This window comes from Zootermopsis nevadensis, unplaced genomic scaffold, assembly GCF_977971745.1.
Source record: "Zootermopsis nevadensis isolate Lab colony 2312 unplaced genomic scaffold, Znev_1.0 Znev_ptg000031l, whole genome shotgun sequence".
Classification (NCBI taxonomy): domain Eukaryota; kingdom Metazoa; phylum Arthropoda; class Insecta; order Blattodea; family Termopsidae; genus Zootermopsis; species Zootermopsis nevadensis.
The window spans coordinates 3,315,599-3,340,995 of record NW_028259163.1 but is presented as its reverse complement, the minus strand read 5'-3'; the positions used below and the strand labels follow the sequence as shown (position 1 = coordinate 3,340,995).

Here is a 25,397-nt window from a genome sequence, read left to right as displayed (position 1 = left end):
AAATTTATATAGTAGATTTTCATTAGGATTATTAATATATTGCCATGTTGATATTGAAAATTTTTTATTTCAAAATTTCATGATTTTGTTACATGTATAGCGGAACGGAATAATCAATGCGATGTTTTTTGTTGTAACTCAAGAATGATTATGTAACACTTAATATGGGTCATGTGGTATGTTATTTTAGATAAGGGATGAATAATCTGTGATCTGCAGGGCAGATTTATGTATGGGGGAAAGAATTTTATTGAAGAATATTTTCACTAATGAACTTCCTTGATTGCAAAACGTTCTGGTCTACAGAAGCCTTCAGATTCTGCAATTACCGCTCGTTCTTAAAATTGTCCATATCCTCATATTAGGAAGTTGTATATCGTTGTATAATGTCCACTTAATGTCTGCTTAAGTTTGTAATTTTACTTAAATATTGATTGTTCTCAAACATGCCTCTGACCTGAAATGTAAAATTACAACTTCATATTAATCTTTATGTTACTTTAAGATAATTATGTAATTTTGTGTTACCTGCCCCTTCTGGGTTTGTAAGGACCTTGGTTGGGTTATTTATGACTGTTTATGATTCATAATTCGATATCTGTAGAATTGCATTTGTATTGTACGAATTTCCTACAAATGTTTTATATTATCAGAAGTGGCTGTAGTTTTTCGTCTTGTGAGAAATGTTTATAATATATCATATTTTGTTGTGGTATAGTTAGGATTTATGATGTTTATTTTTTGTCTTGAAGGTATAACTCAAACAGCCCATTGGATGTGCCATCCTCAGTGTTTAATGGATCGCCTACGACGACTGGAGAGAATCTCTGGATGGAATCCGAATGGCCAGTCGCCCCTCGCTGATCGTACAACACAGAATTGGGTCGGAGAACTTGGAGATTGCGTAAAGAGCTAAAATTTTGTGTGGAGGGATGGATATAGCTAAATGTTTTATGTACATCTGCATGAAACAGATGGATTAAAGAACAAACTATTTGTATGCATGGGATTGGTAAAAGTAATTATAAATACAAATATTTTGATTTGAGTTGTGACAACCTTGCAGAGGTCCATGTCCACAGCTGATATATCAATCCCCCCCCCCATTTTTTTTACACTTTTACCATACAAAAAATTATCTACCTATAACTTTCTTCTCCAGTATCCTCAACTAATTATCAATAGAAACAAATTTTTGTTAGAACAGAGCATAAACTGTATGGATTCTATTACATTTGAAATTTTAAAATAATTATTAAATACGTTTTTCACTGGACCATATTGTTATCTTTTAATTGTAGCTGTATGAAGTTGCTGTTATGTTTATACCGAAACCCACGCATTTTGACATCGGAGTGAATTTATCGAGATTGTTGTCGGAGTGACCTTTATGTCGGCTATGTAACTCTTTGGCTTTGTGCCTTTTAGGGGTGGGAAAGTATATAAGTTTTTGAGTGAAATTTGAAATACTACTAAAATATGAGCCCACAAAAGCTCGTGTACATGTAATAGAAAGTTAAAAAATTGGAAAAGAGGAATGCTTCCTATTACATCGCACGAACAGTGAAACATTGTGACTGTACAACATATAAAACTGCTGCAAATTACGGACAAAATAACTTACAGTTTGGCATCAGTACCAGCTTTCAGCTGCATTCACAGGAATACGAGTATTTGTCACTCTTAAACTTATGTAATTTCAGGTTACAACACATGTTTTAATTATGGCATTTTGTTGAACTTTACTTAGTACAGACATTACTGCCTTCTTCTAAAGAAATCTGCAATTCATATTGAAGAATGTGTGACCTCTCGTTGGCCAATGTAAATATTTACAGTACATATCCTCTGTATGGGCATGGAGCGCAATCATATAGGAAGAAAGAGCTTAAAAGGGTGTAGGGTCTCTCTCTCAAAGGGATTATATGGTTAGCTTGGGAAAAAATGTGCAGTTTGTGTAGCTCAGTGGGACTGGAAATATTCCTTCCTTAGAGGCTTTTCTGAGAACCCTTTTAACTCGTTAAAAGATTTAGGGGTTTTCTTCCCATTTGCTAACACTCGGTGCTCAGAAGAACATGTGTACTATAAGTGTCTGCAAAGACTGCTTAGGAGTTACACTACCTTAAAGATGAAGACACCAAGTATTTCTGAAACAATGCTAACACAGTCTACTTGTAGGATTTTAGGTTTTCACGGCGGCGAATCTGAAGATTACGTCTTCTGGGTTGTTGCGCCGTTTAGTCCACTCATTTCCCTGATGATGGAGGCATCAAGGACCTCTGAGACTACACGGCTTAACAACCCAGAAGACAGCAAACTTCACATTCTACTTCATTGCAGTCATCTTCTTCTTCTTCTTGTAGCGTTATAACCCTATGTGGGTCTTAGCTTGTTCGACGAGTTTTTTCCATTCTGTCCTATCATTCACAATTCTTCTCCATCCCCTCACTCCCATCGTCCTCACATCCTGCTCCACGTCATCTATCCAACGTTTCCGTGGTCTCCCTCTTATCCTTCTTCCCATCCGTCTCCATTTCAGTGTCATCACCAAAAACAGTATGCCATCAGAATAGAGAATATTGACTGCCAACATAATGGAAAAACAACAAACAATTGTTTATCAAATGGGACCATGCAGTTAAACCAGTGTAGTCTATGGTGTAATGGTAGTTGATATACGGTAAAGAAGTAGACGGACAATTTGCTATTATTCTGCCCTTAGTGTACCACCTCTGTATAGTGTGGATATAAAATCGTTTAGTCCTGATTTTAGTCGAGATGCATTATCCTTATACCCCTTGCATTGCGTACTATTTGTAAACTTTTGCTTCTTTGTTATAAATAATATTTTTATTTGATCTGTTTTTAAATTAGTAAGTATTTTAAGATCGTAATACTTGTAAATCCAACCTGAGGTCTGACTCGAGTTGTATGTGGAGTACGGTAGTCAAGTGTGGTACGGAATCAACTCGGGTGATAAAATTAACTGGTACTGCAGTATAGATTGACGACACTTGCAAAATGTATTGTCATTTAATTTTGTAGAACAATTTATTTTCTGTGCTTGTATAGTAATGAGTTTTCATCACTAAATGTGAACACAGCTTTGGTTTGTTCTTGTTAAATAAGTTTTACACGTTGCAGATAGTCGTGACTATTTCATTTATGAAGAATAAAATTTACAATTTTTAATATTTGAAGTTAATGTGATGTGAACTTCTTCACATTGTGGGTACTGGCAAATGTAATATAATGTTAACATAGCATACAAGTATTTCTGAATTATTCTCTGTCATTAGGAATTTTTGTTAACAAACTTTCATTAGTAGGTATTTGCATATTGGTAAATGTGTTTGTAAAAGAATAGGTTATGTCTCTATGCCCATACATATACATCAGTGGTCCCCAACCTTTTTGTGCCTACAGGCACATTTGAGAGTTTATGAGATCGTGGCGGGCACCAACCAATTAAAGCCAAATCTTTTCTCTGGACAAATAAGATATGGGCACCAAATAATACGCAAAACAACACGACGTTTAATGATACAAGGAACTATGCAATCAAAAATACGTACTTTTATAAGTACAATTATTATAACTCAAGTGGGAAGTTAGTGTGATGTTTGGCGCTGCATTTCATCGGCCAGTTTTTCAAATTTGGGAGTGTAGGATGATGTTGCTGCTCGAAAACAATCGTCAAGATGGGCGTCAGTAAGTCAAGATCTGCGCTTTGATTTTATAATGTTAATGGTCGAACGGCCTTCATTATTCAGTATAACCTCTTTCCGTAACAACGCGGGCACCCAAAAAAAGCCTTGGCGGCGCCCGTGGGCACCGCGTTGGGGACCACTGATTTAAGGTACTGATTCTGAACGAAGGTTACATATAGCTCATGGGGTATGTGAGTTACATTTCATATACTGTCAATCGTAGCTCAAGAGGGCCTACAAACATTTTTATATCTCATGATTATATATAGTTTGAAATAACAGTTAAGTCCCTATGAGAAAGGGGTATGTGAGACCAAGTGGTTCATGGATTGAAAAAGTTACAGAAGTATTGATTTAAAATTTATTATGCAATAGCATAATTGTCAAGAAAATGGTGCTAAGTGAGATACACTATACTGTATAGTTCAATAATAAATTCTTAATATACTGAACACCAATCTCTCCTGTTAAAGGTGGCCGATATTATTCTGTAATCAGTAAAGTGTAAGTCACGTTGAAATATATTTATGTCTGGTTACATGACGAACGCTCTATCCTTGCATAAGGTTGACCCGTCATATGTCTCCTGAACATCGTCTTTTGCTTAGGTGTTGTATTTGACCATAAAATTAATGTTGTTCTTTATAAAACTGTGATTTCTTGTCGCGTCAAGAACTGGGCTGTGTTGGTGGAATAATATTTGTATAAGTAAACTGTTTTGACAACAGTATCGATGAAGCCTACTGCCAAGGAAATTACACAAGTTTTGTAATTATATTTTAGCTGCAATATCGATGCTAATGTTAATATAAGTGTTACTTTTTTTCAGTATTTGACGAGACGAGATAAGGAGTTTCTCCATTTATACTTTTCTTTTGGTAAACATTCTTACCCTCCAGCTGTTATGACTGAGCGGGGCATGTGGAGGGGTAGATACGTAGTAGTTTAAGGGAGGAAGGTTTGGGGATGGCTTGCGTTAGCCATGAGATAATAACAAAAGTAATAATAATAGTGAGACAGTTGCTTTATACACTTGACTAACACTGAGGGAAGTGTCTTAAATTAAAATTGGCTTTACAGTAGTAAATGATGCTGTTTCTTTCTTTTCTTTTTTTGTATATTTCATAACTGGCCGAGTTATTTCTTAAATTCTAAAGATTGTTATTTTGTGGGTTTTAATCAGATTGTAGAAAATATGAAATTGTGTGCTGAAGAAAAATGTTGGATCTAAAGGAAGTGATGTAATTGGGGGTGAATCAGGTGAAAGTTGATGATGGCCGTGGAAGACACGTGAGAGGAGGTGGAGTATAGTAATTTTTATATCGGTGAGTACATATGATAAAATTGAAAGTGAAGCATCATTAATTCTCACTGTAGTTACTTGATGGATACTTTTATGTCGTATGTTAAAATATTGGTTTCTCGCATCTTACATAAGGATAAAGGTCCGTTATTAAACAATGTTTTTCTGCTGTTTTGCCAATACAGTAACTGCAAATTTGTTAGAATCTCGGTTATATTTTTGTTAAAATAAGAATATGTTGATATGGAGTCTTGTTTGCTTTTGCTTGTCTCTCATTGTGGTTTAGTGTCCTTACTTGTGAAGATTTTTGATCCTTTAAGTGCCAATATTTTTCTTAAACTTAACATTTCAGATCAGTTTCGACTCTTCATTTTAGTAGCAATGCATTAGAGCAGTGGTATTCAACCTGGGGGTACGCGTACCCCTGGGGGTATGCGAAGACATCTTAGGGGGGGTACGTAAAATTTAAAAAAAAAAATGTATTATTTTATGATAAACACTGAATAATCAGTAATGTAATTTATTTAATTGATTTTAGATATAGATTATATACTATGTATAACTTGAATTATACACCAACAACTTTGGGGGTACAAAGTTGAAGAGAAATTATATCTGGGGGTACGTGAACAAAAAATGTTGAATACTACTGCGTTAGAGGAACACTGCTGTGATTTTAGAATTCATATATTTTGTGGATATCACATACTTTTGGCTTTCCATAAGTGGCATATAATGCTGGAATGTACCCAGAGCTTTGTGTTAAGAGATATTTTGATAATGTGTTATTCAGAATTGTTACTTGTTAACTTATTAAAAACTAAATAAATGACATGGACACTTTTGCTGTAAAAAATAGATTTTTTGAAAAGGCAGAAAGAAATAAACTTTATTGATGTTATAATTTTTACTATAATTAAATCATTGATTAGTTTTATTTATTATTAATTGAATTTCTGTCTTGCTATCTGTTATAGAACATATTCAGCGAGGTATATAAATACCCAAATCCCATATCTGTGTGCTGCTCTTTAGCAACTATTTGAACATGTATTGTGAATGTTTGGGGATTAATAAACCAAATAAAGCTTTTCAGTACATAGAAATGAAGAAAAGCTGATATGTAATTTACTTTCTCTGTGAAGAAAACACTTTTTTTAAAATTACAGTGAAAATTTGACTGTTCTCAAAACACAAATTGGTATTCCATTTTTATTATCTCTGTCCCAGTTTTATTTGTGTTACACTGCCTCCATGCAAGGGTTTTTCTTAGTGTACTCTTGAAATTTATTTTGTACACAAATATTTAAATTTATATTTAACTGTATTTGTTACTTATTTGATAATTCCTGAACTGCATTTTATTTGAGGCACGTAATAATCTGCAAGTGATCCCAAATTTAAATGTGTAATTGGTTTAAATCCAAGATCCGGCTGCCCTATTTGTATGATTTTTATTCGGTCACGTGACGTACCAGATAGTATTAAAGTGTGTAGATAGAGTTCAGTTACAGAATTGCTGTAAGAAAGCGTATGGTAACTACTCGTGGGGCATCATTGGACCTTATATTGCTTGTAGAATGTTACTTCTATGACAAACATTTGCACATCATGAGCGAAGATTCTGTCATTTTACAGGTGCCTGGATATGTTTCGGTACACCATTGCGCGGCATACAATTTTTACAGAAATTTGTTTTTGTAAACGAACCTCATATTGATCTCTTACACGTTATATTCATACAGTTCCATGTGTAGGTAGAAAGGAAATAGCATTAGTTTCTTTTGACTCTTGCTATGTTCAGGTTACGCACTACAGCTGATGTCAGTATTGCGTTTAGTGTACATTGTGTTCGTCGAATATAATCTTGTGTTACTGATAAGCGTTGTTGAATTATTTGTAAATATTAATAAGTATAGAGTCTTAAGTTCTTTCATATTCATTTTGTAATTAGGTATTATGCAAGAAGCACAGTTAAAGAGTAGTTAACCTTACAAACTGGGATACTGTTACACCGCCTTTGTGTTTACTTGCTAATACGCACGGAGCGGCGTTGCCCGTCAATAGCATTGGAGTTACGCTTCTGGGTTAATCTGTGTTCTTTGATGTAGTGTTGCACCGAACGTCTTTCGGTGTGGTTGTGATAGTACGAGTATTTTTATAAGGTACGTATGCTATTGTGTGTAGTAATAAGGAGGGAAATATGATATTACGCATTTATTATTATTGTGATACTTGTAAACTTTAGGTTTTGTATTCGGCCAAAACTTTAGTATGGATCTCTTGCCATAAACTCAATTAAATCGATAGTGTTCATCTAAAATTTGCAGACTTTTTGCTATTGCAGATTCTTTGTGATGTTCCAATAATTATGAAAGGGGCATTAGATTGAAATTATCAGTGATTTATTCCGGGCGAATGCTTCTTGATTCCTCATTAAAATTTCTAAACAAAAACAAACAAAATTAGTTGTTTTCCGTATTTTTGTCTGTACGTGCACCTCCTAGGATGATTAGAGACATTATAATAAGCCACATTTCAAGGTCAGTGCTTCAGCTAGATGTGTTTTCATGCCAATACTATTTGCAAGAATACTGATATTTTAAAGCAAAAATATGTTCCGCTTACACAAGGGTATTCTGTAACAGTATAATCAAATTTCATTCTTAATTTTCTTTTTTGGCAATAATTCGGAAGTTTTATATTGCATACTTTGGACTATGTTTTTTTATATTAGATTTTGATTTCTTACTTCATCAACGGATTTAATTATGTCAATCTGAAGAAACATCCTTTTCGTAGATGAATTAGCTGTCGACGACTAAAAAGAAATACACCGATCCCGGAATAATATTATTCATTTATGAAAACGAGCGGGTCTTAACAACAAATTCTAAAATTATTATTTATGCATTGTTGTGCTTTTGATGTAGATTCGTTATAAAAGTGTGATTCATATTGAATTTGCATATTAATAAGATTACCTACTTCAGAGAACAATTGCAGTATGACCAGGTATATAAATTAATACAAATTAACTTTGCATTCTCGAATCTACCCTAATAGAGTACCATATTGTGAAGTAGCCTTTCTGATCACCGATATCTGATCTATGCACATTTTGGAACATGCAACATAAAAGTACTGTCGTAGGAAACAACAAATTTTGTTGGCCAATTTAACTGACAATAACAAACTTGTACTTCTAATGTATTGACCTTGGTCACGTGTTACTCCCGTACTAGGTCGTACCAACGGAGGACAGGCACAGAGTCTGCTGTTTTACCCACGCGACTGGGCTCGTGCATGGGAGGCCAATATTATTATGAATCCATCTATAAAATACTAAACGTAATTCTGATATTTCATTCAATGTAACAGTCGTCTCAGTTTGCAAGTGGTTCACTTAATATTAGAATTATCAGACAGAGACTGAAATTGTTGAGGACAGAACAAAATCAACGTTGCTTTTTGCTAATAAACAGCCAAACATTTGTCAAATAAATGTTTATTTCTCAAGGATGGTTTGTCGTGCTGTAGGACAGGGACTACGAGTGGCTTGTGCGAGCCCCTTTTTAATTTTTAACTAATTTTCTGAGCCCTTCGTTATCGGCCCAAAAATATTAAGTTACACACAAACATCCTTATATCGATATATCTTTCCGGTTCCTACTACTAATGCTAAAACGAACCATGATGACGCAATTACCCATGATCCTCTGCGCATGCTCGGAAACGTGTTTATGTTGCTAGTAGAGTGACGGATACAACTGTTCAATGTAACTAAATATACTTGGTCGCCCTGATGACGTCACTGCTGTACGAGTTCTTCCTGGAATACCTTATTGTTACATGGTTAGAGTGTAACATATTCTAAATGCAATTATCCCTTGTTATTATTAGACAATAATTGTTAAAATTATAATGTTTTTAAGCGTGGTTTCCGTTTTCTTATCAGTAGTGTCAAACAATGATGTGCACATGGGGAATTCCTCATGTTGTGGCAGATCACATGGAGCCCTGGTGAATGAGGGGTCAGTTTTGGATCGTGTCATTTCACAAGCTTCTGATCATGATGAATGCTTGTTGTACAGGTACTTTCTTGTTCATTCAGAGATGTATATTTTTGATTATGTTCTCGCTCTAAAACCAGCATGTATAGCATTTAATGAAGTACAGTTATCGTATTTTACGTTAATATGAATTGAAATTTTTGTATAATTCTACCCATAAATTAATCTGAAGATTCTGATGTTGCCCTAATGATTGATGCAATAAGAAACTATGAAATGTTTTTTCCCCCCAATTTATGAGATCACACAGTGCAACATCCCAGAAGACAAGTCATTTTCAATGTCGATTCATTGAAACAATAGTCTTTAGTTACGTAGAGAATACTGGTGAAATATCTAACTGTACACAAAATATAAGAATATGAATTTTAATAGTTCTGTTAGTTTTGAAATATTTAAAATATACACCTTAAAATTTAAAGACAATCAGAAATATTATGTTCAGAAATAAATTGCTACGAGCATATTTTTCTGCCAAACTCTAGTTTATCTTAAAATATATGACATAATTTTAATATCTCTAAAACAATAACGAGAGAGTAATATGAAGAACAAGATGATTGGAAATGTGACATATGCAATTATTGATTATGTGCAAGACATATTTAAGTTGTTTATCTATAAAAGAGTAAAACTGTCCTGCTACACGCCATGTAGGCGATTGGGGGGGGGGGGAGGTGTCTCAGAAACTTTGGGCTTCTGTCCACAACTGACAAAGCTATTTGCCGAAGTGGATGTTATTGTGTTGCAAGCTTCAAGTCTTAAATTAAATATGTTACACGTGTTTATAATTTTAATGTTTATGCCCTCAGGCTTGCAAATTATAAAAATGGCGGCGAACTTATTGATGCTTACAATGTGGGAGGCCAAGCTGAAGTGGAGAAATTGATAAAAGAACAGTTTGGAGTGTTGATGTATGCAGATGGGAAAGGACAGGTTATAAACAGGGCTGAGTATTTACGATGGAAGTTCAGAGGCCAAGAACAGGTAATGTTCACTGAACATGAATGTAACAGACTGAGTTTTCCATTGCTGATAATAAAGTATGTTTGTTATAGTTTCATTTTCACTAACATTTTCTGGTACTTGTAGGTTATCGGGACACATCGCTTTAAAAATAGGTTAGGTTAGGTTAATGTGTGTGGATAAATGACATATACTTGAAAGTTATTATATTTTATTTCAATAAATGACAACTAACCTAACCCAACCTAACCTAACGTAACCTAACCTAAACTAACCCAACCTAACCTAAACTAACGTAATCTAACCTAAACTAACCCAACCTAACCTAATCTAACCTAACCTAAACTAACCTAATCTAACCTAACATAACCTAACCTAAACTAACCCAACCTAACCTAATCTAACCTAACCTAACCTAACCTAACCTAACCCAACCTAACCTAACGTAACATAACCTAAACTAACCCAACCTAACCTAAACTAACCTAACCTAACCTATTTTTAAAGTGATATGTCCCGATAACCCACAAGTGCTCATTTTCTTAATAGATGAAACAGAATAATTACCTTAGATTCGACGATGTTATTTTTGACACAGAGGTGTTGTAAAGAACGGTGGGACCACGTGTTTTATTTTTTTAGGTAATTCTTCCAATTGAAGCATCGTTGAGTCAACATGATCCACTTGCGAAGTGGACTGACCATGAAGCATGTTGGCAAATGCAGTACCGTGGCTCACTGGGTGAAACGCTACTGCATGTACTCATCATATGCGACACAAAGGTTCACACACGGCTAGCTCGCACTCTGCTGAAGTGTTTTCCAAAATTATCTATAGACGTTGTAGAGGGCGAAGAATACTTGGGAGCTAGTGCTTTGCACCTAGCAATCGCCTATGCTAATAATGAACTCGTTCAGGACCTCGTAGAAGCAGGAGCGAATGTTTCACAAAGAGCCATAGGTATGTATATCTGAACATTCGGTTGGACTCCTTGGACGAGGCATCGGCCCGTCGCAAGGCCTCTACCATGTACACAGGACAGCACAACACAGAAAAATGCGGACAAACATCCACGACTTGAGTGGGATTCGAACCCACGGTCCCAGCGACCACGCGGCACAAGGCCCACGCCTCAGACCGCGCGGCCACTGCGGACCCCAATCTTAAAGAACAAACCTTTTTAATTCTTTACGTGGAACTTTGCATAATCGGGGTAGCCGCTTAATTGTGTGTCGCAATTAACCAGAATTCACTGTGTATGTAAATGGAATGTTTAAGGCTTTGACCGGGATGTTCTTTTGTTAAATCTTATGTGGTACCGCCTGATTCGACTTCTAATGGTTAAGTGAAGTGTTTTCTTCGCGGTACGGTCTGGATTCGTAAATATTATGAAGACGAGCTTCGGCTTCAAAGGGTTAACCAGCTGATTTTCGTAATGGTGAGGTGAAGTGTTTTCTTCGCGGTACGGTCTGGATTCGTAAATATTATGAAGACGATCTTCGGCTTCAAAGGGTTAAAAAGAAAGGAATAAATACGACAATGACATAATAATAAGATTTCTGTCTTCTGGTTTGTTGCGCTTTGTAGTCTTGTCGATGTTAACCAACGTTTCAGAGGGCATACATAACATCGACCAGACTACACGGCGCAACAACCCAGAAGACAGAAATCTTCATACTGACCGCTGTGAAAACCTCAAATCTTACAATAACATAATATTTAATGTATTAACATAAATGAGTTGTTGTTAAATCCTAAAGCTTATGACACTCGGTATACTTTCATTTATTAACCTTATTACGGTAATTTCTCAATACTGTATTATATTTATATAGAATTTGTTTGTGTTAGAAGTAAATATTTAAAAATTTAAGTAGCGTATGACTGCAAATAAGCTTATGTATCTGTTACATTTGCGCTTTTGTGGATTATCCGAGAAAATATATTTCCCAGTCAACCTGGATAATCAGGAGTCTTGCATCATTACAGACAGTTATACAGAATATTGGCTCTATTTTTGTTGAATGAAGCAAATGAACTTGTTGAAGTATGTTCATACGAAATGGTAATATTGTAATTAATTGTTGGTTTATTTTGTTCGCAATACAGGTAGCTTCTTTCTACCGAGGGATCAACAAAGGTCAAGACCTAGTAAACATACAGATTATGAAGGTTTGGCGTATCTAGGAGAGTTTCCATTGGCTTGGGCTGCGTGTTGTTCCAATGAAAGTGTTTATAATCTTCTTCTTGACTCGGGTGCAAGTCCTGATGCTCAGGACTCGTTTGGGAACATGATCCTACACATGGTGGTTGTCTGTGACAAGTTGGTACGCACAGATGAATTCCCACGTGTTAAAAGTTTTAACCCTTACTCTCTTCCATTATTTTTTCACTACTTGACTAAAAGAATGTTATTTACTTGTGGGTTATCGGGTCACATCGCTTTAAAAATAGGTTATGTTAGGTTTGGTTACGTTACGTTAGGTTAGGTTAGGTTAGGTTAGGTTAGGCTAGGCTAGGCTAGGTTAGGTTAATGTGTGTGGATAAATGACATATACTTGAAAGTTATTATATTTTATTTCAATAACTGAACGAACTAACAGATAACAACAACAACTGAGTATACGGGTATACTGATAAGCATGCACAGTTTTCCGTCCAATCCAAGTCCAGATATTCGACTCTCCCGTTTTGTGTCCCTATAACCCACAAGTACCGAATGTTAATTTAAGATAAAAATCTGAACTCGTAATGAGAGTTAGGTTATGTATGTTGTAAATTTTGATGCACTGATTTACAACTGCAGTTGAAGTCTGGAGCGCTGGGGTTAATGCAGACATAAATACCATAGCTGTATGAATAGTGGTCTCGTGTGGGTGTGGAGTTCTATATATGTCACATTTCTTCCTGAATTATTTTGAAAGTGTAAAGTTCTTTTGTGCTCATTCTGTATTTTGTGTGTGTTTCGAAGAACTGCTCTGATTTGTCATTGACTTGTTATTTTAGGATATGTTTGGGTATGCATTACGTCATCCAAAGTTACCTGCCAGCAATGGAATTGTTAACTTATCAGGTCTCACTCCACTCACACTTGCCTGTAAGCTAGGTCGAGCCGAGGTTTTCCGAGAGATGCTGGAACTCAGTGCAAGAGAATTCTGGCGATACAGTAATATCACTTGTTCAGCCTATCCATTAAATGCACTGGATACTTTGTTGCCCGATGGACGAACCAGTAAGTCGGTGAAATGTTCTTAATTGCGCTAATAAAGTGAATGAGTTGGTATTAAGTTATGGCACTAGATTTTTATTCAGAGGGTTTTTGGGGTTGATCCCCTGTCAGATTTATTTGTGGATCTTTCTATTTCTCCTCTGCCAATAATAAAGTATGGACAATATGAAGAATATCAATTCCCCGATCTCGCATCATGGTTTCTGGTCCGTGTTACGCTGTCAACCGTCGTTCTCATGAACCCAGATTCATTGGGACAAACAGAATCTTCCATGATGGTACTTACACCTTATAAATGGATGCTCAACCCTTGTTTGGATGAAAAGGGGCTGGAATGATCAACACAGATCAAATATGGGGTATAACTTTAAAGTAACTTAAAGAAATCTTGTGTAAGAAACACGCACACATCATATTGTGTCAAGGGATTGAATCATACCAATTGTACTTTGCATATATTTAAAATAATTACTATAAAATCTCTCAGGCAACAAGCCACATCAGAACAGAACTTGATGATGGAGACGGAGAATGCCTCTGAAATGCTGGACTATTGTTCCATTTTGACGTAGCTCGTTGCCTGAGAGATATTATTGAATTTGGTTGCTGCAAATGCCTCTCGAGTCTTATAATATAATTATGTTTTCTTGTATAATTATTATTAATGTTATTTAGTTTAAACCTGATTATATGTGGTTGGAATTATAACAAAACCCATACAAAAGAAGTACATTTCACCAAATGGATAACTTTGTGATGTGCTATTTACTCAGCCAACTTTGTTTTACAGTGTGTTTGCTTTTTTCTTGATCACAAGTTTTAAATTTTAGATGTGAGCGAATTAGGATTTTTCATGAAATGTTTTTTGAACCTTAACATGGTCCTAGCCAAAATTTGCTTCTTGCAAAAACATAGAACAATGCAGTGCATGTTGGTGGTGGAATTCGTATAATGGAGTTACGAACAATGACTCATATGGACAAACGTCTCAGAGATTTCATTACGTGTAACATTGCTGTTGAATCTGTCTCTTGGTGAAGTTATCTCTTGCCTATTTTGTATCCAGACTGGAATTCAGCACTTTTCATAATCTTGAATGGAACAAAAGAGGAGCATTTAGATATGTTAGATGGAGGAATTATTCAGCGATTGTTGGAAGAAAAGTGGAAGACATTTGCTAGGGTGAGTATGGCTTATGTTTTAAGGGTAATGGTTATTTGAGAACTAGAATATTTGTCATCCTAGAATTGTAAGACGCCATAAATCTGGAAAAATTACTGTATAATACTAAACAAATTGAAAGTGATATTCTGGATGCTTGTTAAGCTACAAATACAAACTTATGAACTTGAAACCTGTTATTGCATCTACCTACAAGTCTGCAAGGTGTTGCTACCCAGGAGACAAACATCAACATACTGTTAGTCACATACCCTGTTTTATTAAAAAATAATAATTTTCCAATGGATTTCAGGCAATTAAAACTCAGAAATGAATATGTCATGCCACTTTTATTAAAAAAATCGATCCATTTTGGGGATGTAGCTGAGTTTAAGGAAGTGTTAAATTCTTCTGAACCAAGTAATTGTATATGCAAATATTAAAATTTTCTATCATGAAGCACTGGGCACAAGTAATGATGTCATATTTAATTCGGTACTTGTTGGTTGTCGGGACACATCGCTTTAAAAATAGGTTAGGTTGGGTTAGGTTAAGTTATGTTATGTTAGGTTAATGTGTGTGGATAAATGACATATACTTGAAAGTTATTGTATTTTATTTCAATAAATGACAACTAACCTAACCTAACCTATTTTTAAAGCGATGTGTCCCGATAACCCACAAGTACCTTTAATTCTTCTGGTTTATCTCTTTATAGAATCAGTTCCTGAAACGTCTAGCTATATTGTTCCTTCATCTCTTTACGCTCAGTATGGCCATTTATTTGAGACCAGTTGACCGTAATAAGCCTCTTTTGGGTGGAACAGACTGGAATGACTTGGCTCGCTATGGTTTTGAAATTGGGACTGTTATTGGTGTGCTGTGCTACGTCATTGTCCAGCAGGGCGAAGAAATTAAGAATCAAGGCTTCTGGAGTTTCTGTAAACAGCTGGTATGTTTTGCACATTCTTACAAATTTTTCGTCAATTGTTAAGGTAATATAGTATTAATTGAAGCTGTTTTTCATATGCTTAGATATGTCATTTGTACTGAAGTTTGAAGAGTTTAAGAACATAGGTTTATGGGGTTTTTTCTGTACGAACCTCATGGTTTTTATAATAGCTCCTTATAAAATTAAGATAAAAATGAAACATAGGAGCTGTTGATAAATTTGTTTATCAATAATGCAACTTTATTATATTTATTTGTAGACTCTTGGTATTATTGTCATAATAACTTTTTACATGTGTCAGTTCCAACTATTTTACAAATGTTAATTTTGTTGCCGAACTACATGTTTTGACGATATTTTGGACAAAATCACTGAAATGAAAGAAATGATTGTTTGCATCACCCAATATTTCATTTGTACTGTAAACTCGTATTTCAGATTATACATCGCTAGACATTAACTGAAAATTACTGCCTTAATAAGGATGTAGACATCTAAATATAGTAATGTCTAAATGGAAGAGGAAGATAATATTTTGGATTCTTATGGATAAAATAACATTCAGCATACTATGTTCCACAATTAATGACTGTAAAGGTTTTGGCTAGAATAATTCAAATGTATATTCCCTTTTATGTTTTCTGTACATTTTATAGTGTCACATGGGCTATAAAAATGTGAATAGTTGGTATTTGTGAGTTATTGGGACACATCACTTTAAAAATAGGTTAGGTTAGGTTAATGTGTGTGGATAAATGACATATACTTGAAAGTTATTATATTTTATTTCAATAAATGACAACTAACCTAACCTAACCTATTTTTAAAGTGATGTGTCCCAATAACCCACAACTCCCGAATAGTTTTATCATCAGCTTTAGTCGTGTTTGATTTTTCAACGCGACTATGATGTGTTTAAGATGTATTAAGTGTTCCTAACCACCTTCTTAAAACTTCTGTCTTTAAACAGATGCATTCTCCAGATAAAGCCATCTTCCTGCTGTCAAACTTACTGATTCTGGCATGCATTCCATTTCGACTAACTGGAGATGTTATAACTGAGGAAGCAATTTTAGTATTTGCACTTCCTGGTTCATGGTTTTTGCTCATGTTCTTTGCCGGGTAAGTTGAAGATCTGGTTTATGAACACAAGTGTGATACTTAGACACATGTATTTGATACACGTGAGGTCATCAAGGTATGAACACTACTGGGATTCTGCTAATATTTTGATATCTGATATAAATGTCAAAGCCTCTAGAGATGTCTAATCATTGCACAAAGGTTCTAAAATGATAATGAAAATGTTATAAAATTTTATTGGAAGTTATAATAAAGTTAACAGCAGTGAAATATATAGCATATAAAAAAATAAAGAGAATAAACAGTAGAACTTTATCAGCTGTGATTTGTGCAAAAAAATGTCAACATCTACAGATATCATACATGTGTTTGGAAGCATAGTCAGGAATTACACAGGGTCAGAGATTTAATGCATGTTAATTAGTACATGGAATTCATGTCAGACTGCATAAATTTGGAGAAGACTCTGAAATGACAATGAAAATGTTGGTTTTATGAGATTTTAGTTCTCACAGAGGTGAACATGGTGGTTTTGGTTACAGTCTGTAAGACTACACGGAGATATCAGTGGACAACATATTAATTTCTCCATTTAAAACTGAATAATAGTTCTAAGGTTTCATAATCTGGTATTGTGATTTAGGGTTGTTCTGTGGACATTGAGCATTGTATTTATTTTAAATTTATCCATGTAATTTTGGAGGCTGGCTGTCAGACAAGAAACACGAAATTACAGGATATGGAATACCAGTCAGTATATATATCAAACTACAGAGTTAGAACCCCAAACCTCATAAAGTAAGTCTTATTACTTCATCTGAAGCCACAGCCAGCCTCTGAAATATTGTAGAAACAGACACTGGGCAGTGTCGAAGGCACATCTTCGTATTTAAGTATGGCGCTTTGTTCAAGAGGCTGAAATTGCTGCGGGCTCCTGAATATTAATTAACTTTGTTTTATTTTCTAATTTTCAGTGCTGTTCGCTTGACTGGGCCATTTGTTACAATGGTGTATTCTATGATAGTTGGTGACATGCTTACATTCGGTATGATCTATTCAATTGTTTTATTTGGCTTCTCACAATCATTCTACTTCTTGTACAAAGGATTTCCTGGAGTTAAAACATCTCTATACCATTCTTATTCTTCAACATGGATGGCTTTGTTTCAGATTACACTTGGTGATTATAATGTAAGTATGGATTCCAGTGGAATACTTTAAACATTACATTATGTACAAGAATGTTTTTAAATTCTATAATTTAACTTGTATATTTATACCCTAATGTAAAACTGAGGTTTCTTGTATGACAGACATATCTTTTTTCAGTATTCAGAGTTGAGTCTCACATCGTATCCAACTTTAGCAAAGACAGTCTTCACAATTTTTATGATTCTTGTACCAATTCTGCTATTAAACATGTTGATTGCCATGATGGGCAATACGTACGCTCATGTCATCGAACAGAGTGAGAAGGAGTGGATGAAACAGGTAAGTTTTTATTGTACTTAAGTTTTTGTAGTAGGCATGTAATGTGCTTAGATTTATACAGTTTCTTTAACGTAAACTTCTCATGTATTGTAAAGATAACAACATTGTACAACCGACTGTGTCAACAATTAATTGCATAAATTTTCATTAATGTCATTGCTGTTGTTGTTTATTAGCGTGTGTTTATTCCGCTGAAATTTCCTCATGCAAAATAATATGTCACTATTATCTTTCTTATGTCCATCATCACATGTATAATTTTAAAACTTTGTGCGATAGCGAAAGAGAATCCAACTGAGCACACTGAGCTTCAGTTCAGCTGTGATTTACCAACTTGTCTGACATTTAGCGTAGTGTTGATGATAACGGGTTACATTAATTTTTCAGTGGGCAAAGATTGTTGTAAGTTTGGAAAGAGCTGTGAACCAGGCAGATGCGCATCATTACCTACAAGAGTACAGCATCTCACTGGGTGCTGGAGATGACCCCAATACTGAACAGAGGGGGGTCATGGTTATTAAGAGCAAGAGTAAGACACGGGCTAAACAGCGCAAAGGTGCTGTCAGCAACTGGAAGGTAACAAAATGCATGGAGCGGAGTAATTCTTGACAAGTTAATAATCAGGACACTCAGCATCTGAAAGGTTCTTTACCATGTTCACAAGAGCCCATAACTGGTCCTAGCCAGATGAATCTAACCCACACCCTGAAATCATGCTTCAATAACATCTGTTTTAATATTATCTTGTCATATATGCCAAGGTCTTCCTGAGTTGTCTCGTCACTTCAGCATTCTCAAAGCAAACTTTTGAAATTGTCCAGCTGTTATAATCTACAGAGGAATTAAATTTCAGCGTGTTGGGAAGGTGACAATTAGAGAACTCAAGAAACGAGGAATAACTGGCGAGGAACTGCGAAGGTTGATGTGGGACCGAGCAGATATTTCTACTCCAGTACGAATTCCTGCAAGGTGAGTTCCAGTACTCCACACATAAATGTAAAATTCCTTTAATAGTAAACTCCTGTTTCATGTCGCCAGTATTGGGTTCGGTGACTGCTCATCCTGACTGTACTTCCATCTTAAGTGACTGGTGGTCATACTAAGATTTGTTATTAATATTTAGATACAAAATCCTGAGCGTTAACTAATGATGGCTAACCACCAGTCATTACACTAATAACAGTGAAATATTTAAACTATGTGACTTTGTATGTACATTATTCCTTGTTGGTGTTCTGATGTTATGAAGATCTCTGTCTTCTGGGTTGTTGCACCATGAAGTCTGTTAGAAGCGTACCTACGTTTAACAGTTGCTTGCTGCCTGCACCATTAGGATGATGCCATCTATTCTTGTGCTGTAAAAAATACAGGCATTGTATGAACTGCTTTCACAGTAAATTCCCTTGCTATTGGCATTTTGTTGCTACATGCTTGACATGTTTACTTTTACTGAATATGCTTCGTGAACGAAGAGAATCCATAAAGTATTGGATGTTATTGCAGTCCAGATTCTCTGACCGAGCCAGATCCAACTGTTGGCTTTGGGGATGCTCTGACTGCAGCGCTGGATGTGATGGCATTTACTAATGATCTGGACTTGAGCGTACCTACGCAGCCATTAACAAAACCAGGAACGCCACAGGTGCCAGTCCCAGCGCCGTCCCTTCCTCCGGCTATGATGTCGGCAACTCTCAGTGTACCAGCCGAGGCAGCAGGTACTATGTTTTATATTTCTTTGCCTTGGACAACAATTCTAGTTTGGTTGTCAGAATTTGACCTTTGATCTTCATGAATGGCTAGGAAATTCCCTGGCTGGGATATTCATAAAAAATTAGATTTTGAAATATAATTCCTGTTCATCTAGGCGGGCGCGTCACTAACACGTTACCGCAGAAGGCAACTGAGCTGCCTACACTAGTAACTCCATCGCTTTATCCCAAGTTGGAAGTTGACCGCTCAGATAAAGACCATCTCCGTCAGTTAGTATTAGCTTCAGAACTGCCACATGTACCAGAATCCGAGCTGATGAAGCTAGCAGCAGCAGCAGCCGCCAATATGGATGGAGTAGAGGAGGTGTCTCTCAGAGAGCAACATAAGTACTGCTGCCTCTCACTGTCGCAGGAGGCACTTAACGAGAGACTGCGACAAGCCACCGAGCTAGATCCCAGTGATAGCGATGGTCTTCGTGGTAGGTTAACGTGCAAGAGATTGACATTCAAATAACCTGTTGATTATAAAACTTTCCTTCCAGAATAAAGAGAATGAACCCATGTAAGTCTCTCGTATTCAGGAGTTTACTTATCTGAACACTGTCTGATCTATGTATCTTAAGTTTCTGTGGTTTTGTTGGTAAAATCTGATAATAGTGATAAAGCTCTGGATTTGTACATGTCTGACAGAAATACCTGGTGGTTTTGAATAGTTCGTTACCAGACCCACCGCTGTGTTGTGCATGTGTCGTTCAGTGTGATATCGACAGTTGGACTGTATGGGGGCATGCGTCTGAGTAGAACTGTTTATTCAAACCACATCAGTTAAGGTGATACCTATGATTTTAATATTAAAGACTTCAATCTTGCTTTTTTTTTAAATGATGAACATAATTTTATGGTTTACAGTTTGTAAACATGTTTTACTTTGACACCTGAATTGCTTACCTTCATTATAAGTAGGATTTGAGTTTTTCGTAACAGTGACTTCAAAGAGACTGTCTTCTGGCAAACTCATCACCCTGATGGCGGCAGCAAGGACCTCTGAAATGTTGGTAAACTTCTACGAGACTACGTGGCACTACAACCCAGAAGACAGCCATCTTCAAATTCTTATAGTCACCTGCAGAAAGGTTTTATTTAACTGAACTCACAACAGGACTTTTATCGATGCTGTTTATTTTAGAAAACAATGATATGAATTTTTAACGCACATCACTCTCGCTTCTTACAGATGGACCGCTATTGGGTCGTGTTTCTCGCATCAGAAGGGCACATTCATCCAGGTTACGCAGTGCTAAATCAGGCAGGACAAGTACCAGTCAAGATCAGCTGCTTTTATTTCAGCACCTTGAGGACGCCGGTTCAAATACATCTTCAGATAGTGGCCTTGTTAACCCAACCTTTGTGCAGGATCGGTCCAGGCCCATTGCAGATGCAAGATCCGTCAGAAATATGCAGTCCTCTGAAAATGTCAGTAATACTCTATGTTGACAGATTTCATTTTACTTTTGCATTTGAGTATTCAGTGATTTTTTTTGTGTCCAGTACACATCGTTCAGCATGGTATGCATTGGTGGTTAGCAGGATTCACGACCCATCAGTACATGGGTTCGATCGGAACCGCAACATTTAACGCTCCTGCTGTGACCCACTTTTTTTGCGAGATGATGATGAGAGTGTAGTAATTGTTGGGATGCCACAGAGAAACCGGGGAAACCCCGGAGGAAAACTCTGTTATGCCTGGACCACAGCCTTGCCCAACACAAGTTGTAAATCTGAGCACCTGGGACCCCAGTATTACAAGCCCGGCGTTCTAACCGCTAGACCACCTTGATAATTCAGCTAGAGTGATTTCCTTAATTTTATATAAGCATCAACTTTACTGATTGCTGTTATTTTATCAATTTGAGTTTTCTGCCATGGGGTAACTCACCATGCAGATAAGATGTGGTTTAAGAATCCCAAGAAGTGATTTTTATTTTTAAGCAAGCTTAAGAATATTTGGAGATATTCTATGGAGAGGAAAAATAATCAAATCATATTCTGGATTTAAGCTGTTATTCTTTTGTTTTACCCTTCTGTAGGGTAATTTGACATTATATTGTAGGAATACATTTTAGTAGAATGTTTTTTACAAGTTTTACAATAGAATTCAAATCATTGAATATGAAACAGACGACTTAACAATCATTTTTCAGGAGAAACGGAGAGGTTCTGTGATAACAGATGCATCTGATGTACAGAGTGAGAACAAAAAGGTGGTATTGGCTCAGAAACATTCCAGCATTCATCCACGACCAAGGCCAAAAACAGCGCGCATTAACAGGTAATAATCAAAGTTCCTAAAGGAATTAAATGTCACTGAATAAAGTTTATGAACTACAAAAATACTGTCTCCATCTTCAGCCCTGAAGATGGAGAAGGTATTTTTTCTTGAAATGTTGGTACCTCTACTTATGAGTCTACTTTACATCACAACCCAGAAGAACAACATTGTCTAGCCATCTTTGACTGGATCACCTCCATACCAAAGATCTCCTGAAAATGGTATGGTGATATTTAGTACATGATCATAATGTTGAATTAAACTTCACTGTTATTCATTTTTAATTTAGATTTTATATTGTAAATTTGCCTTGATATATTCTTAGGGTTGCTCCCTCAACCACCGGCTCCATCAGAAGAATTGGGTCAGCTGCGACAGTGCCTAGTGTTCAGCGAGAAGTGAATGGCAATTCAGATCCACCTGTTTCGCCTCCAGATCCACTTGACGCCTGGAGTACACGCAACATTGCCAACATGAATGTATTACTGGAGTGGGATAAAGATGCAGAAAGCTTGTAAATCATTACTGAATTTTAATTTATTTAAGTGAAAACTGACAAACAAGTTGTATGAGATATTGGGTCCTAAAATTATGCATCTCTTTGGAGGAACTCGATAAACCTTTTGCCATTAGCGAAATATACACCGTATTGCCAGAATTTGGACATTGTTCAGTATTTAATTTCCTCCTCTTCTGCTTCTTCCACCAAAGACGTCACGATATGTGGGTCATCTGACAACTAAGCATCTCCGTCTGCCTATGTCTTGTCAGAGCTGGTGCTCATGTCATCATGAAAATTCTAAAATTCTTCTGTTAGAAATTCAAAGTAAATATGAGTATTTAAAAATTTGATGTAAAATACCTGTAATGTTGGAAAATATTGTCTGTGTTTTGTTCTATCATAAATAAATATGCTTTATTGATGAAATTATTATTACAGTTCGCCTCGGAAGCAGGTCATGGGGTCTTTGGCTCCTCATAAATCTTACTGCCTCACCTACACTATAATTCTGAACTAGTTTAACACAGGGGCTAAATAAATCATAGGGTTGTAAATTAAGGTATAATTAAAAATATATGGAATACAATGAAATATATTTTTCATTGTAAAATGAAGATGTAAGAAAAGGTCTTGCAAAGAAGGAATAAAGGAGTTGCATGAACTCAAATCAATTAATTTATTTTACTAGCATTTAATTTTTTTTACTAATTATTCAAAGTTGAGCAAAATTAAATCTGAGGTATGGTCATATGACATCTGACTAATAATCTTTGAAACAGTGTCCACTCTTTCATAGCTAATGAGGGAAAACACGTCACTGAGCTGTGTGTTAGCCAACATTAACAATCCCTCCTCTGAGAATTATGTTTGACTTACGTTAAATATTTCATTTCTTTGTGTATATTTCTTACCTTTAATATGGTACCTGTATCTGGGATTTATTTTTTGCTTAGTGTTTAAAATTATGCAGATTATGTGTAATAATTATAATTCAGATAAATAATGAGAAAATGTTATTTTGTGAAAAGCAGACACACTCTCACACGGATTAAGTCTATACACATTACATCTGATTTAAGCCCTTCTTACTGAGCACCAAAGGTATGTTAAATTTCCCTTGAATACTTAGTTATATTCTATAATTTGTAGTTTAATATTTCTGAGGAATCATTTACTTAATTTTCTAGATCAGATTTGTTAGGGATTATATTTTGTATTCTGTCATGCAAAGCAACTAACTTACACTAGTAACATTAGAGTATAAGAATTTTTTCTGGTAATATTTTTTTCACAGCCTCAAAATGTTTTATTTTAAATGTGTATAATTTAGCGTTATGTTCAGTTCACTTTTTTTATTTTTCTCTTCCAGCACGCGCAGAGCAGTTTCCATTACATAATTTCCTTAATAGTCCATGCCATCAATGATATTACATATATAAAGTGCATGTCATGGAACACGGTTCCAGCAGTCATTGGAAACTACCCTGAGGACCTTTGATGAGAAGTGAACGTAGTCTGCATTCAGTATCTTCACCATCAAAGTAAGTTTTCTTAGGGCTAGCGTAACAGGTAGCAGAAGTAGAGGGTTTCTAATATGAGGGTTCTTCAAATGAGATCAGTTCATGGCACTGTACGCAAATACAGTCACCGGTGACCGCATGGCTGTGTGCATTCAACCATGAACTGTGACAACATGGACACATCTGAGGAAAATAGAACAGTGACATGGTTAAATGCTGGTGTTATAGTTTCAGAATCTGTTGAAACAGAACGAACAAGCTATCACTGGATGCTGAAGGTTCAACGACCTTGGCATCACCATTAACACTTCAGTTGGTGCCTTCAGAAAATCAGAGGCTCCAATAGTATGTCAGTCTTTCCAATAACATGCCAATTTATTACAGTACTAGGTTTGATCAATTAGTATTTAATTTCTCCTTTGAAGTCCATAAAACACTATAATTAAACATTTTCTCACTGTTACATTGGTAAGATAGATACAAGAAATTTTGTAAACTGGATGAATAATTTGAAAACAGGTTAACAGGAATAATATTTTTATTTATTTCTGTTCTGTAACAAATCATTTTGAAAACATATCTTCAGTTTCCCATTTTTTCTGCTTTTAATATGAGGCTTTAAAGAACTGGTGAAAAATAAGCTTATTCTTTCTTGAAAGTGTCCACTTGGAGTACAGTATTCTGCATGTTTGAATTAATTAAACTGGAATTATATCTATACTTGGAGATAACATTTTCAATTTTTCAATAACAACTTTATCACCATCAAAACTGGGTTCTGGGCCTAGTGGTTTGGTAGTATATATTTCATGCTGTATAAATTCATTGCCTTCATTAATATTTAGTGGCTTGCCAAATCTCTTGTGCTTTTGAATCTAATGTTTGTCTCAGTTTTATTGATCTTATCTTAAATTTATATCTTAATTGCGTCATGCTTGTGTTCTTCAATATAATCAATTTTATTCACCGTCTTTACACAAGCTTATATATTGTTAAAATCACATAAAATTATAACATTTCTTCATTTGATATTGTTACATTTTAAAATGACGACATGTTTCGATGTTCATTCCATCATCGTCAGGTCCATCAATTACAATTTAAAATCTGTTGCACCTGCTGCCCTGCGTATACTGATTTGTTCTACCCATTAGATTTTATTTGTTTAACCTTCAGGCTTCTTCCATTAAATTTGGAGGCTGCGTCTAGATGCCTTAAATCTGCAAAATCAATTTTTAATTTTCATATCGTGATTCTATATCTACATCTATTTATTTTGCTAGGAATCTGTAACCACTGATTTAGTCTCTTTCCTATCTTAAAATTTAGCCAGCATAAAGATGGGTGTGAGGTTAGAATCCTTCACTG

General features: G+C 35.6%; 2 protein-coding genes across 10 annotated transcripts in view; both read left to right on the top strand.

Moving 5' to 3' along the window:
- The window catches only part of Nuak (Nuak family kinase 1), a 43,534-nt gene extending 37,617 nt beyond the window's left edge, over positions 1-5,917 (top strand). For all 4 annotated transcript variants that reach the window (XM_022069966.2, XM_022069963.2, XM_022069965.2 and 1 more), the window contains exon 22: positions 753-5,917. In XM_022069966.2, the coding sequence (XP_021925658.2) occupies positions 753-864 (112 nt within the window). In that variant the 3' untranslated portion in view covers positions 865-5,917. The remainder of the gene's footprint in view (positions 1-752) is intronic.
- A 1,133-nt stretch (positions 5,918-7,050) lies between these two features.
- Positions 7,051-25,397, top strand: part of iav (transient receptor potential cation channel subfamily V iav) — a 39,561-nt gene continuing 21,214 nt past the window's right edge. For 2 of the 6 annotated variants that reach the window (XR_002544016.2, XR_015538073.1), the window contains exons 1-19: positions 7,051-7,178; positions 8,972-9,107; positions 9,899-10,073; positions 10,695-11,013; positions 12,163-12,380; positions 13,060-13,285; positions 14,349-14,464; positions 15,162-15,395; positions 16,366-16,517; positions 17,453-17,669; positions 17,808-17,969; positions 18,357-18,545; positions 18,823-18,938; positions 19,473-19,684; positions 19,834-20,157; positions 20,913-21,151; positions 21,880-22,007; positions 22,333-22,521; positions 23,879-24,050. Coding sequence is in view for 1 of the 6 variants with exons in the window: in XM_022069936.2 (XP_021925628.1) it covers positions 8,995-9,107; positions 9,899-10,073; positions 10,695-11,013; positions 12,163-12,380; positions 13,060-13,285; positions 14,349-14,464; positions 15,162-15,395; positions 16,366-16,517; positions 17,453-17,669; positions 17,808-17,969; positions 18,357-18,545; positions 18,823-18,938; positions 19,473-19,684; positions 19,834-20,157; positions 20,913-21,151; positions 21,880-22,007; positions 22,333-22,525 (3,333 nt within the window). In the remaining 5 variants the exon portion in view is untranslated. Of the gene's footprint in view, positions 7,179-8,784; positions 8,869-8,971; positions 9,108-9,898; positions 10,074-10,694; positions 11,014-12,162; positions 12,381-13,059; positions 13,286-14,348; positions 14,465-15,161; positions 15,396-16,365; positions 16,518-17,452; positions 17,670-17,807; positions 17,970-18,356; positions 18,546-18,822; positions 18,939-19,472; positions 19,685-19,833; positions 20,158-20,912; positions 21,152-21,879; positions 22,008-22,332; positions 23,185-23,878; positions 24,051-25,397 lie in introns of those variants that run through there. The other 4 variants (XR_002544017.2, XR_002544018.2, XR_015538074.1 and 1 more) reach the window with 4 other exon arrangements.